This window comes from Felis catus, chromosome D2 (assembly GCF_018350175.1).
Source record: "Felis catus isolate Fca126 chromosome D2, F.catus_Fca126_mat1.0, whole genome shotgun sequence".
Classification (NCBI taxonomy): Eukaryota; Metazoa; Chordata; class Mammalia; order Carnivora; family Felidae; genus Felis; species Felis catus.
Window position 1 is genome coordinate 47,228,940 of NC_058378.1, and position 12,757 is coordinate 47,241,696.

Sequence of the window (12,757 nt, forward strand, 5' to 3'; positions counted from 1 at the left end):
ACTTCTGTATGATAAATGGTATCATAAGGAAAGTAGATACACGAATGTTCTGATTCTCCAAATTTTTATGTAAGAAAGATCTCCAACGAAAACTAAAAATCTATATAATACCTAGGAATAAGCCTAATATGAAAAGTGACAAGATCTTTATGAAGAAAGTTATTAAAATTTTATCCAAGAATATAAAAAACTTTAATTAACAAAATGAAACCTATCATGATCCTAATGGGAAAATTTGTATTAATTTGAAGAAGTCTATTATCCTCAAGTCAATAAACTAATGCAATCCCAATCAAAAGAACAATACAATCTTAGTGACATTATAAACTGATTCTAAGACTCACCTGGAACAGGAAATATACAAGATGGCAACGGGGGCAGAGGCAGGGAGGACTAGGAACTTGCCTATAGAAAGCAAAACATAGTACAAAATCAAATGACAGTGAAGAGTGTGGTTGGTAGAATAGACATCTAGATCCATTCTCCTTGAAAAGACAATTTAGCATATGATAAACCTGGCATTTCAAATCGGTGGAGAAAAGAATGAACAGAGAAAAGAACGAAGAATGAAAAAGTTCAATAATAGTTGGGGCAATTGCCTCTTTATTTTTCTTTGGGGGGAGGGACCCTGAAAGATTAATAACCAATTGTAAAACTAGACAAACATGGTATGAACAAGCAACACTCAAGAGAATCTACAAATGGCCAAAAAACATGGAAATCTTTGGTTTTCAGGGAAATTCAAGCTCAAACAAGGTATTTTCAAAAACAAGACTTGTTAAAAACAAAACAAACCTCCCAAGATTGATGCTACCTACTGTTGGCAAGGGTGTGGAGAATGGGGTCCTTTCATGGATGGAGTATAAACGGAAGGAAGCAGTTTCACTATATCCATTAAAATTAAAATCTATGTAATTTTTAAAAAAATTTTGAGAGAGAGTGTAGGTCAGGGAGAGGGGCAGAGGTAGAGAGTGAGAATCTTTTTTTTTTTTAATAATTATTTATTTTTCGGAGATAGAGCACAAGCAGAGGAGGGGCAGAGAGAGAGGAAGACACAGAATCTGAAGCAGGCTCCAGGCTCTGAGCTGTCAGCACAGAGCCCGATGCGGGGCTTGAACTCACGAACTGCGAGATCATGACCTAGGCCGAAGTCGGATGCCTAACTGACTGAGCCACCCAGGCTCCCCGAATCTTAAGCAGGCTCCATGCTCAGTGCAGAACCCAATCCGGAACTCAATCCCACGACCTTGGGATCACCCGACTGACTGAGCCACCCAGGCACCCTGTAAAAAATCTAGGTTTTAAACCAGCAGTTCCATGAAGGTAAAGCCATAATTGTAGGGATGAAAAGATATCTTGCATATAATGTCCAATGAAAAGCTAGCTGCAAAAAGGATGACATAATCTACATAGATCACATATCCAAAACAAAACTGGAGGCTGTAATAAACAGACTGTAAAAGGCAGTGGTTAAATCAGGAATTTATTTTATTCTTAAGGAACGGGTAAAAAGAAAGCAGTTCAAGGCTGGCAGGCCAGCTTTTCCAGCCTCAACACACGACCTATGTCGATCCCATGTCACTGCTTAAGGTCCCCTGGACATCTCGGCAAGAAGAGTGTACACCAGTCCCTTATTTAAGGGCCCGATCTGGAAGTTCTGCTCATATCCCATTGCCCAGTCACAGGGCCACACTTAACTATAAGGGAGGCCGGGAAGTCAAGTCTGCAGCTGAGTAGTCACGTACCCAGGTAAAACTCAGGAAATCTTGTCAGTAAAGGAAAAGGGGAAAATGCACATGAGAGCAGCAGTCTCTGCCATGGGTATTTATAAATGCCTGGGACACAGCCTGGAAGAATACACACGACATACAGTACTTATCTCTGGGACAGGAGCAAGAACAGTGAGGAGACAAAGTATTGCCTGAAATTTTTTACACAGTGATAGTATATTCATGTATAAATTAAGGAAGTTTTAAAATTTCAGAAAATTTTATAGCTTGATACCAATATAACATGTTAAATACATTAAATCTATCTACATTGTACAAAGCCTTTAAAGTTGCAAAAAGTAGATTTTATCTAAATGAATAAGTTACTATGATTAAAATCATGACACTTAGAGCATCGTCCTCTAAGCCTGTCCACCTGGGAGGCATGGTGACAGTGTTCATAGATGTCACACTGAGACACAGGCAGAGCAGCGACCTGCCCGAGGTCCCAGCATGCCAGTGGTAGTGCTGAGACAAGAACTGGAGTGAGGACCACCCTGCTTTGACTGCATCATCCCTTTTGATAGCATTTTCTACTTGACAAGAAGGGTGCAACTTCTCTTGCTCAGCAGAGTTCAGATCTCAGACAAGAAAGATAGAATGAACTAAATTCAATCAAAGAACAAGGGGGAAGTAGTTTTCTTATAGGCTGATTATTACAAAATTAAATTAAAAAAAAGAACTTCCCAGTTCTTCCCAGAACTTCCCAGGGAGTTTTAACTCCCTTCTGAGCCAAATTCTCAAGTTCAGGATTTATTGAGCTGCTTAAAAATCCCATCTATGACTTCTGGATAAAGACAGCAGACTAAAGAAAATAATAGCATCTTCTTCCTCTAACATATAAATCACTCTAAAAACAGAACAAGATGAATAAGACAGAATTTTTTTTTAAAAAGCAGAAAATCCTAGCGGGAATGACTCTCTGCCATCTCCTGTCTACGGGTAGGGATGCCTGGGCCCAGGCTATCAAACAGAACCTCAGACCAGAGAGGTAAAATGCAAATCCTCCAACCAGGGCTGTGTGGTGCCCAGCAGAGGCTCTCCCGGACCCCCAACCCAAGTCCTTTCCCTTCCCTCTGCGTCACAGGGAAGAACATACAGATATGGGCAGAGCGGCTCTCTTGCAGCAGAAGCAAGATGTAAAGAAATGGCATAGGAGGAAGGCAAGCATGATACAGAAAAAGCAGACAGGAAATATAGCAGGTCAGAGAAAACAAATCCAAGAAACAAACTGCACTGTGACCGCTCTAGAAGAAATGCAAGCAATACAATGAACTTAAAACAAGATTTCAGAGCTGAGATGATAAAACAAAGGGCAGGAAACGAGAAAATCAAGGCTAAGAAAACAGAGGATCAGAACAACACCATCACAACAGCCAGGAAACAGCTACAAAGCAAACCTCTGGAGCAGGAGAGTCACAGCAAATGCAAAGCACAAAGACAGATGAAAACCGCTGGACAGAAGATAACACACAAGGGGAACGACGGTGCCTAACACAAAGTAATCAGCATCCTCAGAAAGCAAACAACAAATAAAATAAAAAATGCTCCAAGTTACCGCTCGGCATGTGAACAGAGGGAGCAGGCCGCCAGGGTGGTCACTACACAGTAATCACGGTATATCGGCTGTGGTCTGGAGTGACATTTGTGTGCACGTGTATGTTGGTGGTTTCATTTGTACTTACTTCTGCTTCTGCTTAAAGTTTTGTGTATTTTTTTAAGATAACACATTTTATATTCCTAAAAGACAGTCCCCGTAGGGGGGAAGAAGATGCACTTGGCTTAAAGTAAAGCCAACATAAGCTTAGTAACACTACAACCTTTTGCAAGTATAGGTCTTATTTATTACCAAGCTATTTCATGCTTTACTAATGAAAATGCCTGCTGATTTAACAGTACCTTAAAAGGAAGACTATGAGACAGATATATTCATAAGACACCAAATCTCATTTTTTATGGGTAACAAGTAAGTTTAAATGTTTAAAACCTATGCCTCCAAAATAAGTATCTGTTACCAGATATTGATGAACTAATTTATTGAACAGGTCTGAATGAATATAAGACATGTTTTTAGCACCAACGAAAGAATTCTTGAGATTTCTGGTCTACAAACATCGAAACGAGCAGTAATGTGCTCCCCGACAGCATCTTTTGGGTAGAGGAACAAATGCGATCCAAAGATTAACTATCAGGTCCCTGATTTTATAACATAATTCATAGTGCCAAAATGAAAACATCAACCCAAGTATTTTTAAAACTTTTAAGTTTTGGAGATGAATGTCTTCTTCCTTGAAATTTTAAATTATGAGGTAGATATCATTCAAAGTAAACATCAAATGCAGCCAACTTCTGTTGACAAACATGATTATTAGTTATAGGATTAATAACCAGAAATTTCCATTAGGAAAAGTCAATCGAAAGTTAGAAAGTAATGTCAGCAGTATTCTGGCTTGAGTTTCCAAATTCCTTCACCACTAGAAGTCCTATGAAAAGTGCACAGATTTCTCAATAGTTCTCGAAAGACACAAGACTGTGAGGCTGATAACTTGCACTCGAACTCCTGCAGGATCTCCCGAGTGCTGGCCTGGCCATCAACACGGGCCTGAAACGCAATGAAGTTTCTCATTTCCACCAGCAGATCATCGTGTTCCGTGGTGGCAGATGGCGGAGCAGATGCCTCTTGGTGCGCACTGTCACTTTCCAGTCGCTCTGGCAGAATCAGGTGGTTCCTAGCTCTCATTTTAGCCAACAGTGAAGACGAAGGGAGGGCCCCGGGTGAAGACTCTGCATCTTCCACTTTTCCACTGAAGTGCTCAGAAGCATTATCCTTTCCATCCTTTCTCGTGACGCCGTCCTGGACAAAGAAGACCACTGCAGTGATATGCCAGCTTCTAATTCACGCTCCTACTACTTCCCCCAAAACACTGAGGAGCTATAAGCAAATACTAGAGCCCAGGGTAGTGAGGCTGACAGGAAAGAATGAGATGGCATCGAACAAAAAGGGGCAGGGCGCATGTCAAGCACTGAAACCCACCCACCATTATATACCATTTTTTTAAAAACCCAATTCCCCCAAACTACACTCTTCACTCCATCCCTTTCTGTGTGGTGAGAGGAGGGGGATGGGCAGGGGGTGGGGTTGCAGCCTCCCTTGGGTGGGAAAGCCGGCTCTAGGAGGTGCGGGTTGTGCAGACTTTTCCTGCCCTTCCTCGCGAGCCCACCCTGATCCAGGCACCGTGGGCTAAGAACAATCGTAGAGCTGCACTTCCTTCTCTTCACTTTTCAATCTTTTGACTCTTTCCCACTTTACACTTCATGTGAGTTTCCCTAGAGCAACAACACAAATCTAACCTTTTTCACATCCCTATTGCTAAAAGAACAGAACATGGAAAGTCAAAGAAACGTTCTCTGTTCTACATGTGTTCATAGTAATCTAAAATAGGAGTCTGAGGGGTGCCTAGGTGGCTCAGTTGGTTGAGCATCAACCCAACTTCAGTTCAGGTCATGATCTCACAGTTTGTGAGTTCGTGCCCCGCATCGGGCTTGGTGGTGACAGCTCAGAGCCTTGAGCCTGCTTCGGATTCTGTGTCTCCCTCTCTCTCTGTGCCTCCCCCACTCATGCTGTACCTCTCTCTCAAAAATAAACGTTAAAAAAAATTTTTTTTTTAAGTTTGAAACAGGAGTCTGAACTTGGGGAGTTTTCAACTTTTATCAGTAACATAACCCTTAACTAGCAAAGACCAAAGAGAGCACTGAATGATAAGAGTCTGGTCCAGTCTTTACTCAGTGAAGCACTCAGGGCATCTGGCGCTTACAGGACAGAGAGAGATGGGCACAAGGTTCTAGTGGCTAGTAAATTACAAACAACATCCCAGGCGGTTTTCTCAACCTTCACGTTAGAGGGTAGGGCTCTCCAGAACTGGTACGTCACCACCGAATGGAGCAGGCTGCAGGGGCAGCAACTCCCACATCCTCTATCCCTGTGTTAACTTTCTGAGGGCAAAACAGAGATTCTGCTGTAGATTTGGGTTAAAGACTGTCTTTTACAAAGTTGGCTGGTCCTTTCAGTTTCACATGAAGGTGCTTCATTAATCAGAGCATACAACACAGATACCGGGGGCCATTATGCCGGCGATTTTCTTCACATCTGAATCAGGTTAAATTTTCACAGCAGTTCTATCAATTAAGACTCACACACGAAAAGCAGACAGGCTATCATATTACCTGGCATTTCTCCTTTGAAGATGTTGAAGAAGGATGCTGCAGAGAGAAGTTGGAATTCCTTTTCTGACCAAATCTACTCCTAAATAAGGAAAAGAGCCACAGTAGATGAAATGTTTGCTCTTGTGGACTTAGAGATGAAAATGCCCTTTCAAAACTTAATCTTTTGCTGGAAAATTTTCTTCTTCATGGTTACTCTTTCATAACCATGAGGCTCATCCCCTTCAGTCTTTCTACGTTGCTCTCCTGGGAAGTCACAGCTGCATCTCAAGTAAGAACCACTCAGTATCTTGTTCAACAAGTGATGGCAACTACCCACAAATTCCAGGTAGAAAGATTATTCTGAACAAATGAACCGAACAGCATAGTAGTTACTGATTGCTGAACACTGGCTAATCATCTTACTTTAGTTATTATTCTGTATCTCTTATTTTTAACAACATCTCTTGAGCAAAACAGATCATGCCGCCTTCCCTGAAAACTCAGCTTTGGAAGGCAGGAGGCAGTGTGAGGAAGAATGTAAGACTATAAATGTTTTTCCCCAAGTCATGCAAATCCGGTTGACCCAACCCCTCCCTGCAAGACTTTCTACCACGCCTGCCCTGGCTTTATTCCTGGCCTAGGCGGTTTGGCCAGCTCACATGCATGGGAGAGCAGCAATCTCTTACTTTATTCCTGCTGGTGCACCAGAAACCCCCCGATGGCCTGTCCAGGTGGGAACACCGGACACTGCTCCCAGACACCGTTGACGAGAGAGCCTCAGCGCTTTCAGGGCATCCTGGGCCACTCGGTTGGCCTCTGCCTCCACCAGCACATAATCTGGATTGGCCCCATCTATGATGGCATCGTGTTTCATGACACTGTGCACACCAACTAGCAAGAACAAAGGAAACAGTAATGTGTTATTCCGGTTTGTACACAATATGTTTTCTTCTATATTGGCTAGTCTTGTTGTGGGTGGAGGAAAAACAATGAACATTTTTAGCTGCCATTTGCCAAGTTGACTATCACGACCCAGGAACTTTATAAATGCTGTTGCTAGTCACCTTCATCACCACCCTACAAGGTATGTGGGGATTACTAACGACCCTCAACATATCTGCTACCTGGAAACTTTTAAAACCATCTATTAATTCTTTACTGAAGGGAAAAATGTAAAAATATAAGCCAGAATTACAGAGTTTCTAAAAACTAATGATCATGAAAATGCCACTTATCAGCAGAATTTAATGAAGTTATCAGTGGTAAATTCATAGCCTTAAATATTTATGTATCAATAAAAATGAAAGAATAAAAATGAATTAATTTCTTTTTTTATTTTAAAAAAGCATTTTTCTCTTTTTGAGTTAGAGAGAGAGTACCCTTGGGCTTGTCCCCTACATGCACAGACGAGGTGGGGGGGGCAGAGGGACAGGGAGAGAGAGAATCTTAAGCAGGCTCTACACCCAGCATGGAGCCCGACTCAGGGCTTGATCTCACAATTGTAAGATCATGACCTGAGCCAAAATCAAGAGTCACACACTTAACTGACTGAGCCACCCAGGCGCCCCAAATGAATTAACAAATTTCTAAGTCGGTCTTATAAAAATTAAGCCAAAAAAACTCACCAAAACGCAAAAAAAAAAAATAAATAAAATAAAATAAAATAAATAAATAAAGGAAGCACGGGGAAGAAAATAATAAAGATAAAAGCAAAAATTAATGAGGTAGAGAACGATAGACCTAATTAATAAATCAAAATGCTGATTTAAAAAAAAAAAATCACAAACCACTAGCTTAACCTGACCGAAAAAAAAGTGTGGCAGAAATCTACAAAATTAGAAATGACAAGGGAGCAACTGTCTTGAAACAGAAGCAAGTTTCTAAAAAATTACAATAACATTTTCAATGCCTCTATGCAAATAAACGTGAAAACTAAACAAAAGAGATCATTTCCTAGGAAAACAGACCAGTAAATGGAAAAGAAATAGAAGGTAGGAGGCCCAGAGGGTTTCCTTCTGAAATGCCATACAGAAACCTGCCCTCCCGAATTGAGACCCACAAACGGTGAACTCTGGTCACTCGGGCCATCACACTGTGAACGCGATGACTGCAGAGGCCTGAACAAGACAACATTCCCAGGGATGACTACGCTGTGCAGGACTGCCTGTCCTCCCTGGTCCTGAGCAACTGTGGAATCTGCTTTCCTGATTGTTCTCCCTCGATATTAGTGATCAGCTTTCCCACTTCCAGAGTGCCTGCCTCTGGCCACGTCCCTGCCTCTCCCCTATGACGGTTACTTTAATCTCCTGTGCTGGAAAATGACATAAATACAGCATGTCCAGAAACTTCCTATTAGTGTTCAGGTCACACAAATCTACTTAAAGCACTGCACCCCTCCTGTATGTGGTTGTAAGTCAAGTACTGTTGTTCCCCAAAGGTTCAATTTCTTTGAGGTCTTCAGAAAAGAGAGGTGAATAAGATTTTCAAAATGTCACTATATTCCAAATCTGAATTTTAGAAGAAAAACTACTTTCAGCTGAGAGCCCATTTGGCCCTGTGAGTAAAGGCTGCCACTGCTACAAAGAGCCTACCCATCTTCTGTTCCTAGCACACCTGTGGCACATTCAGCAAAAAGATTACCTGACTTTTTGAAAAGCTTTTCCAAGACATAATCGTCATTGCTCTGCTGGCTGGTCTCATTCTCATTTTCACTGTCTTGCTTCTGGTACCGCCTTTTCTTCACTAGGTGTGGAATTCGAGTTCCTTCAAACTTGGCATCTCTGCGATGCTTAGAGTTCTTAAGCTTTTGCTTCAGCCTGCGACGGTGCTCCAGGGTCTCTTCTTCTGGTGCACTATGTTTTGTTTTAGACTTGTGCTTATAAAAATTATTTTCTGTTTGCTTATTCTCCCGAAGAGGGTCTGTTGGAGCCTGGCAGCTTTCTCTTTTGTCAGAAAGACCTTGTTTTTCATGGATGCTTTCTTCACTAGACAGTCCATCCATTTTGCTGATTCCTGGAGAATCTGAACATTCCCCATGTCCACTCATCACTGATGACTCCTCTGGTCTAGACACTGCACTCGCCTCTTCTCCAGGCCCATCACCACCAGTCAGATCTCTAGGCGTTCGAGGGGCATCTTTCAAAGGATCAGATGTTACTTGATCAGATGTTACTGCATTTACTTCAGCTCCTGTCGCTGTAGACTTCTCTTCAGATGATGTGGCATCATTTGCAGATGCATTAGAATCAGGGCACTTTTTGCATATTGAAACATTAGGGTCTGTTCCAAAGGCTGGCAGAAGTTTTCTTTTTAAAAGGCGTTTGGGAGTCTGAACATCTGAACCAGTTCCTATAAAGGGGAAAAGCACACTCAAGTTACACTACATAATTCTGCCGCGATTTATTACTCTAAGTTAAGTTATTTTATGTAATACCTGCAAAAATAGCACTTGTTTCAGTGCTCTGGGATACATCGGGGCTTGTCAGAGTGAACAGCTCATAAAGATCGTTGGACTTGAAAAATCGCCTTTGCTTCGGATCTTTCAGCACTCTATTTGTCAAAAACTGCTTGAAAATTTGTCTAAAAAGATAAAAATTAAACTCGTATAAAACAATGCTTAGCCGTGCCTCAAAACCCTAATTATAAAACTATGACTGATATGATAACTGCAGCTGAACAAATGTCTAAATAATACCCAAACTTCTTGCCTTGGAAAATTACAATTCAGAAAGTACATAAAACATTGGATGGTCTCCCACGTTTTATAGAATCTGAAATACAAAGAATGTCGTATTATTTATACCCAGTGAGCTTTTTCAACCTCCAAGATTCATCACATGTCAGACAACACTTTTCTACATGTAATCATGTGATTCACAGCCTCTCTGAGCTGGAAGGAGTCAGCTTCCTGGCAGGTCCCCTGCCCTGCCCTCTTCAGGACCCTTCCATGATGGCATTCAGGAAACTCTCTTAACTGAGCTTTGTACTTGAAGCCATCTCACCCACTTCTGCCTGCTGATTCACTCTATGCTGAAGCTCCACACCATCATCACCCCTGCCCAGACGTCCCCACAAAGCAGTCCTGCCTCTATCACCCAGGCTACAACATGTCTCTCTAAAAGGAAGCTCTCCCTCACGGGACTCAGCTCATCTCCAGCCCTCTCAGAATAAGGACTTGAGGGGGCGCCTGGGTAGCTCAGTCAGTTAAGTGTCCAACTTCAGTTCAGGTCATGATCTCACGGTTCATGAGCTCGAGCCCCACATTGGGCTCTGTGCTGACAGCTCGGAGCCTGGAGCCTGGAGCCTGCTTCAGATTCTGTGTCTCCCTCTCTCTCTGCCTATCCCCCAGTCACACTCTGTCTCTCTCTCTCTCTCTCTCTCAAAAATAAACATTAAAAAAATTACAAAAAAAAAAAAAAAAAGAATAAGGACTTGAAGAACACATACCTATCTGGCAGTAACCCAGTGCAGGGTAGAAAGCAGGGAGCCTTGCTTTAAGAGCTAGGGTGCAGTTTGAGAATGAAGTCTTCAGCAGAGGAGGGGGGAGAAGGTGGCAGTATCTCCACCCCACTGCTAAAGCGACCTTTGCCCAAACCCCTACTCATTGTAGAGAGAGATGGAAAAAGAAACAGGTATCCTGGTCAACCTGTCTCTCAGGGGCATCTGAACCAGGCTACCCCACGCTGATCACACCTGCATGTTATGTGAAAATTTCAGTATGTATTTCAACTCTGTCACTTCTTAAAATTTTTGAAAAAAAGATGGTACACTATAGTAGATAGGTACGTTTCTCTTAAATAACAGTTAACATGAAGTTTACACATAAGCAGTCCTTGATGTTTAATAAGGTACGAAGACATTCAGGTTCAAAGACTTTTACTTTTTTTTTTTTTTAATATTAAGTAAACTCCATCCCCAAAGTGGGGCTTGAACCCATGAACCCGAGATCAAGAGTCGCATGCTCTACTGACAGCCAGCCAGGCACCCCAAAGACGTTTTCTAAAAACTCAAAATAAGCCATCTGAGTTTACTTTAATAAGAAAAAATACAAAACCAAAACAACAACCACAAAAAAACCCCCAAAACCCCCACATATCCTTTAAGTTACAGCAACTAGTGCTCTAAGATGAAAAGACTCTTAAAGCAATGCATAAAAAAAATTCCCAGCTCCAAGCCCTGGAGGTATACTTCTAGATCTATATCCTGCACACGCCGCAGCAGGGAGAGCAGTCTCCAGTCAAGGAGCGAGCAGCCATCTGTACTGACCGGTGGTAAATCTTTTCTTCGATGGTGCCTGCAGTCAGCAGCCTATACACCGTCACTTGCTTCTTCTGGCCGATCCTCCAGGCTCGCTCCCGGGCCTGCGGCAGAGAGATGCATGGTAACAAGCACCCTTCCCAATGACAAGCACTTACCGAAAGAAAAGAGAGACAGCCGGTTGCTTCCTTCCCCTGCCAAAGCTAAAAATTTTGGCTACTGATGCTAAAATATATATAAGGCCTATTAAGGAAGATAAATAGGCAGGTGACAAAGGCAGACGGAGCCATCTCCACCTGAAAAACAATGTGTGTAACTTTGCACTCTCTCTCTGTACCCCAGGTGTAGCGATGAATGTTACAGATAAACTGCTGGAGACTCTTCCTGTCTGTGAGGCCAGACGGTATCTTCCTCCACGCTGAAGACTGGGCAACAACCAAGATGTCAGCTCCATGCAGAAGCTGACAGGGGCGCCGAAGGACACTCCCAAGTGCTGGCCACTCACCTGTATGCCACTAATACACTCCCTTACCTGTGTGTCTGTACTTGGGTTCCAGTCGGGATCATAGATGATGACTCTGTTTGCCCCCGTCAGGTTGACTCCTATGCCACCCACCCGAGTGGTCAGAAGAAACACGAATATAGATGTGTCCTAGAGGTAAGATGTGCAACATTTAGCATGCTCATTTAAGACTAGTTACAGCTCTTCACCTCTGTCTTTACATACTCTACACATGGAAACCTCTTCCCAATACGAAAAATGGGTTATGTCCTGGAGACCGTGGGTCAGTCAAGATCTCATCCCACAACTCCTACTTTTAGTATCAATTATATTAGAAATATCTCAGAGTTGGCTTTTCAAGAAGGAATACACATTCTTTGTTTAGACACACAAACATACACAAAATACAGAAATGCACAGAGTTTAAAGCAGTAAGTCTCTCCCTACCCACTGCCTATTCCCCATGTACGCATGGCTCAGGTGAGTGAAGCTATTCTCCTTCCTTCCTCTGCACGGAGTAGCACTACTTGGTTTCACTGTTATATACACTGGTTACCTCGTTGTATCTTGTAATCAGTGGTTGTCTTGAAGCTATTGCAGTGGTACCATCCATCTTGAGGTAAGAATACTTTTGGGCTCTAAGGAATACTTCAAGTATGTCCAACATCTGTTTAGGAGAGGGGGGAGGGGAAAAGAGTTTAAAAATCAAAAATACACTTGCAGTGAGTACTCTCGCATTTCTCTAAACAGTCAAACCTTCCCCAACAGGCTTAAATTAAAAGGGGCTTCTTGCTCTGAGGCAGATAAATATAATACTTACTACAAGAGTATTTTTGGCATTTCTCTACTATTAATTCTTCTCAGTTTTGTAAAGAGCAGGACATCTATTTGAGTTCAGACCCAAACCTACCCACACCCTAGAATCACATGGTACACTTTTTTTTTTAATTTTTTAATGTTTATTTTTTGACAGAGAGAGACCGAGCATGAGTGGGGGAGGGGCAAAGAGAGAGGGGGAGACAGAATC

At 42.3% G+C, this 12,757-nt stretch overlaps 1 protein-coding gene across 2 annotated transcripts in view; it reads right to left on the bottom strand.

Annotated features, from left to right (window-relative positions):
- Nucleotides 1-1,470: 1,470 nt before the first annotated feature.
- Nucleotides 1,471-12,757, bottom strand: part of ERCC6 (ERCC excision repair 6, chromatin remodeling factor) — a 78,413-nt gene continuing 67,126 nt past the window's right edge. The window contains exons 14-21 of one of the 2 annotated variants that reach the window (XM_011287260.4): nucleotides 12,287-12,397; nucleotides 11,761-11,880; nucleotides 11,238-11,332; nucleotides 9,406-9,551; nucleotides 8,613-9,320; nucleotides 6,659-6,863; nucleotides 5,994-6,072; nucleotides 1,471-4,623 (exon numbers count right to left, since the gene is read on the bottom strand). In XM_011287260.4, coding sequence (XP_011285562.2) covers nucleotides 4,204-4,623; nucleotides 5,994-6,072; nucleotides 6,659-6,863; nucleotides 8,613-9,320; nucleotides 9,406-9,551; nucleotides 11,238-11,332; nucleotides 11,761-11,880; nucleotides 12,287-12,397 — 1,884 coding nt within the window. In that variant the 3' untranslated portion in view covers nucleotides 1,471-4,203. Of the gene's footprint in view, nucleotides 4,624-5,993; nucleotides 6,333-6,658; nucleotides 6,864-8,612; nucleotides 9,321-9,405; nucleotides 9,552-11,237; nucleotides 11,333-11,760; nucleotides 11,881-12,286; nucleotides 12,398-12,757 lie in introns of both variants that reach the window. The other variant, XR_002146483.3, reaches the window with a different exon arrangement.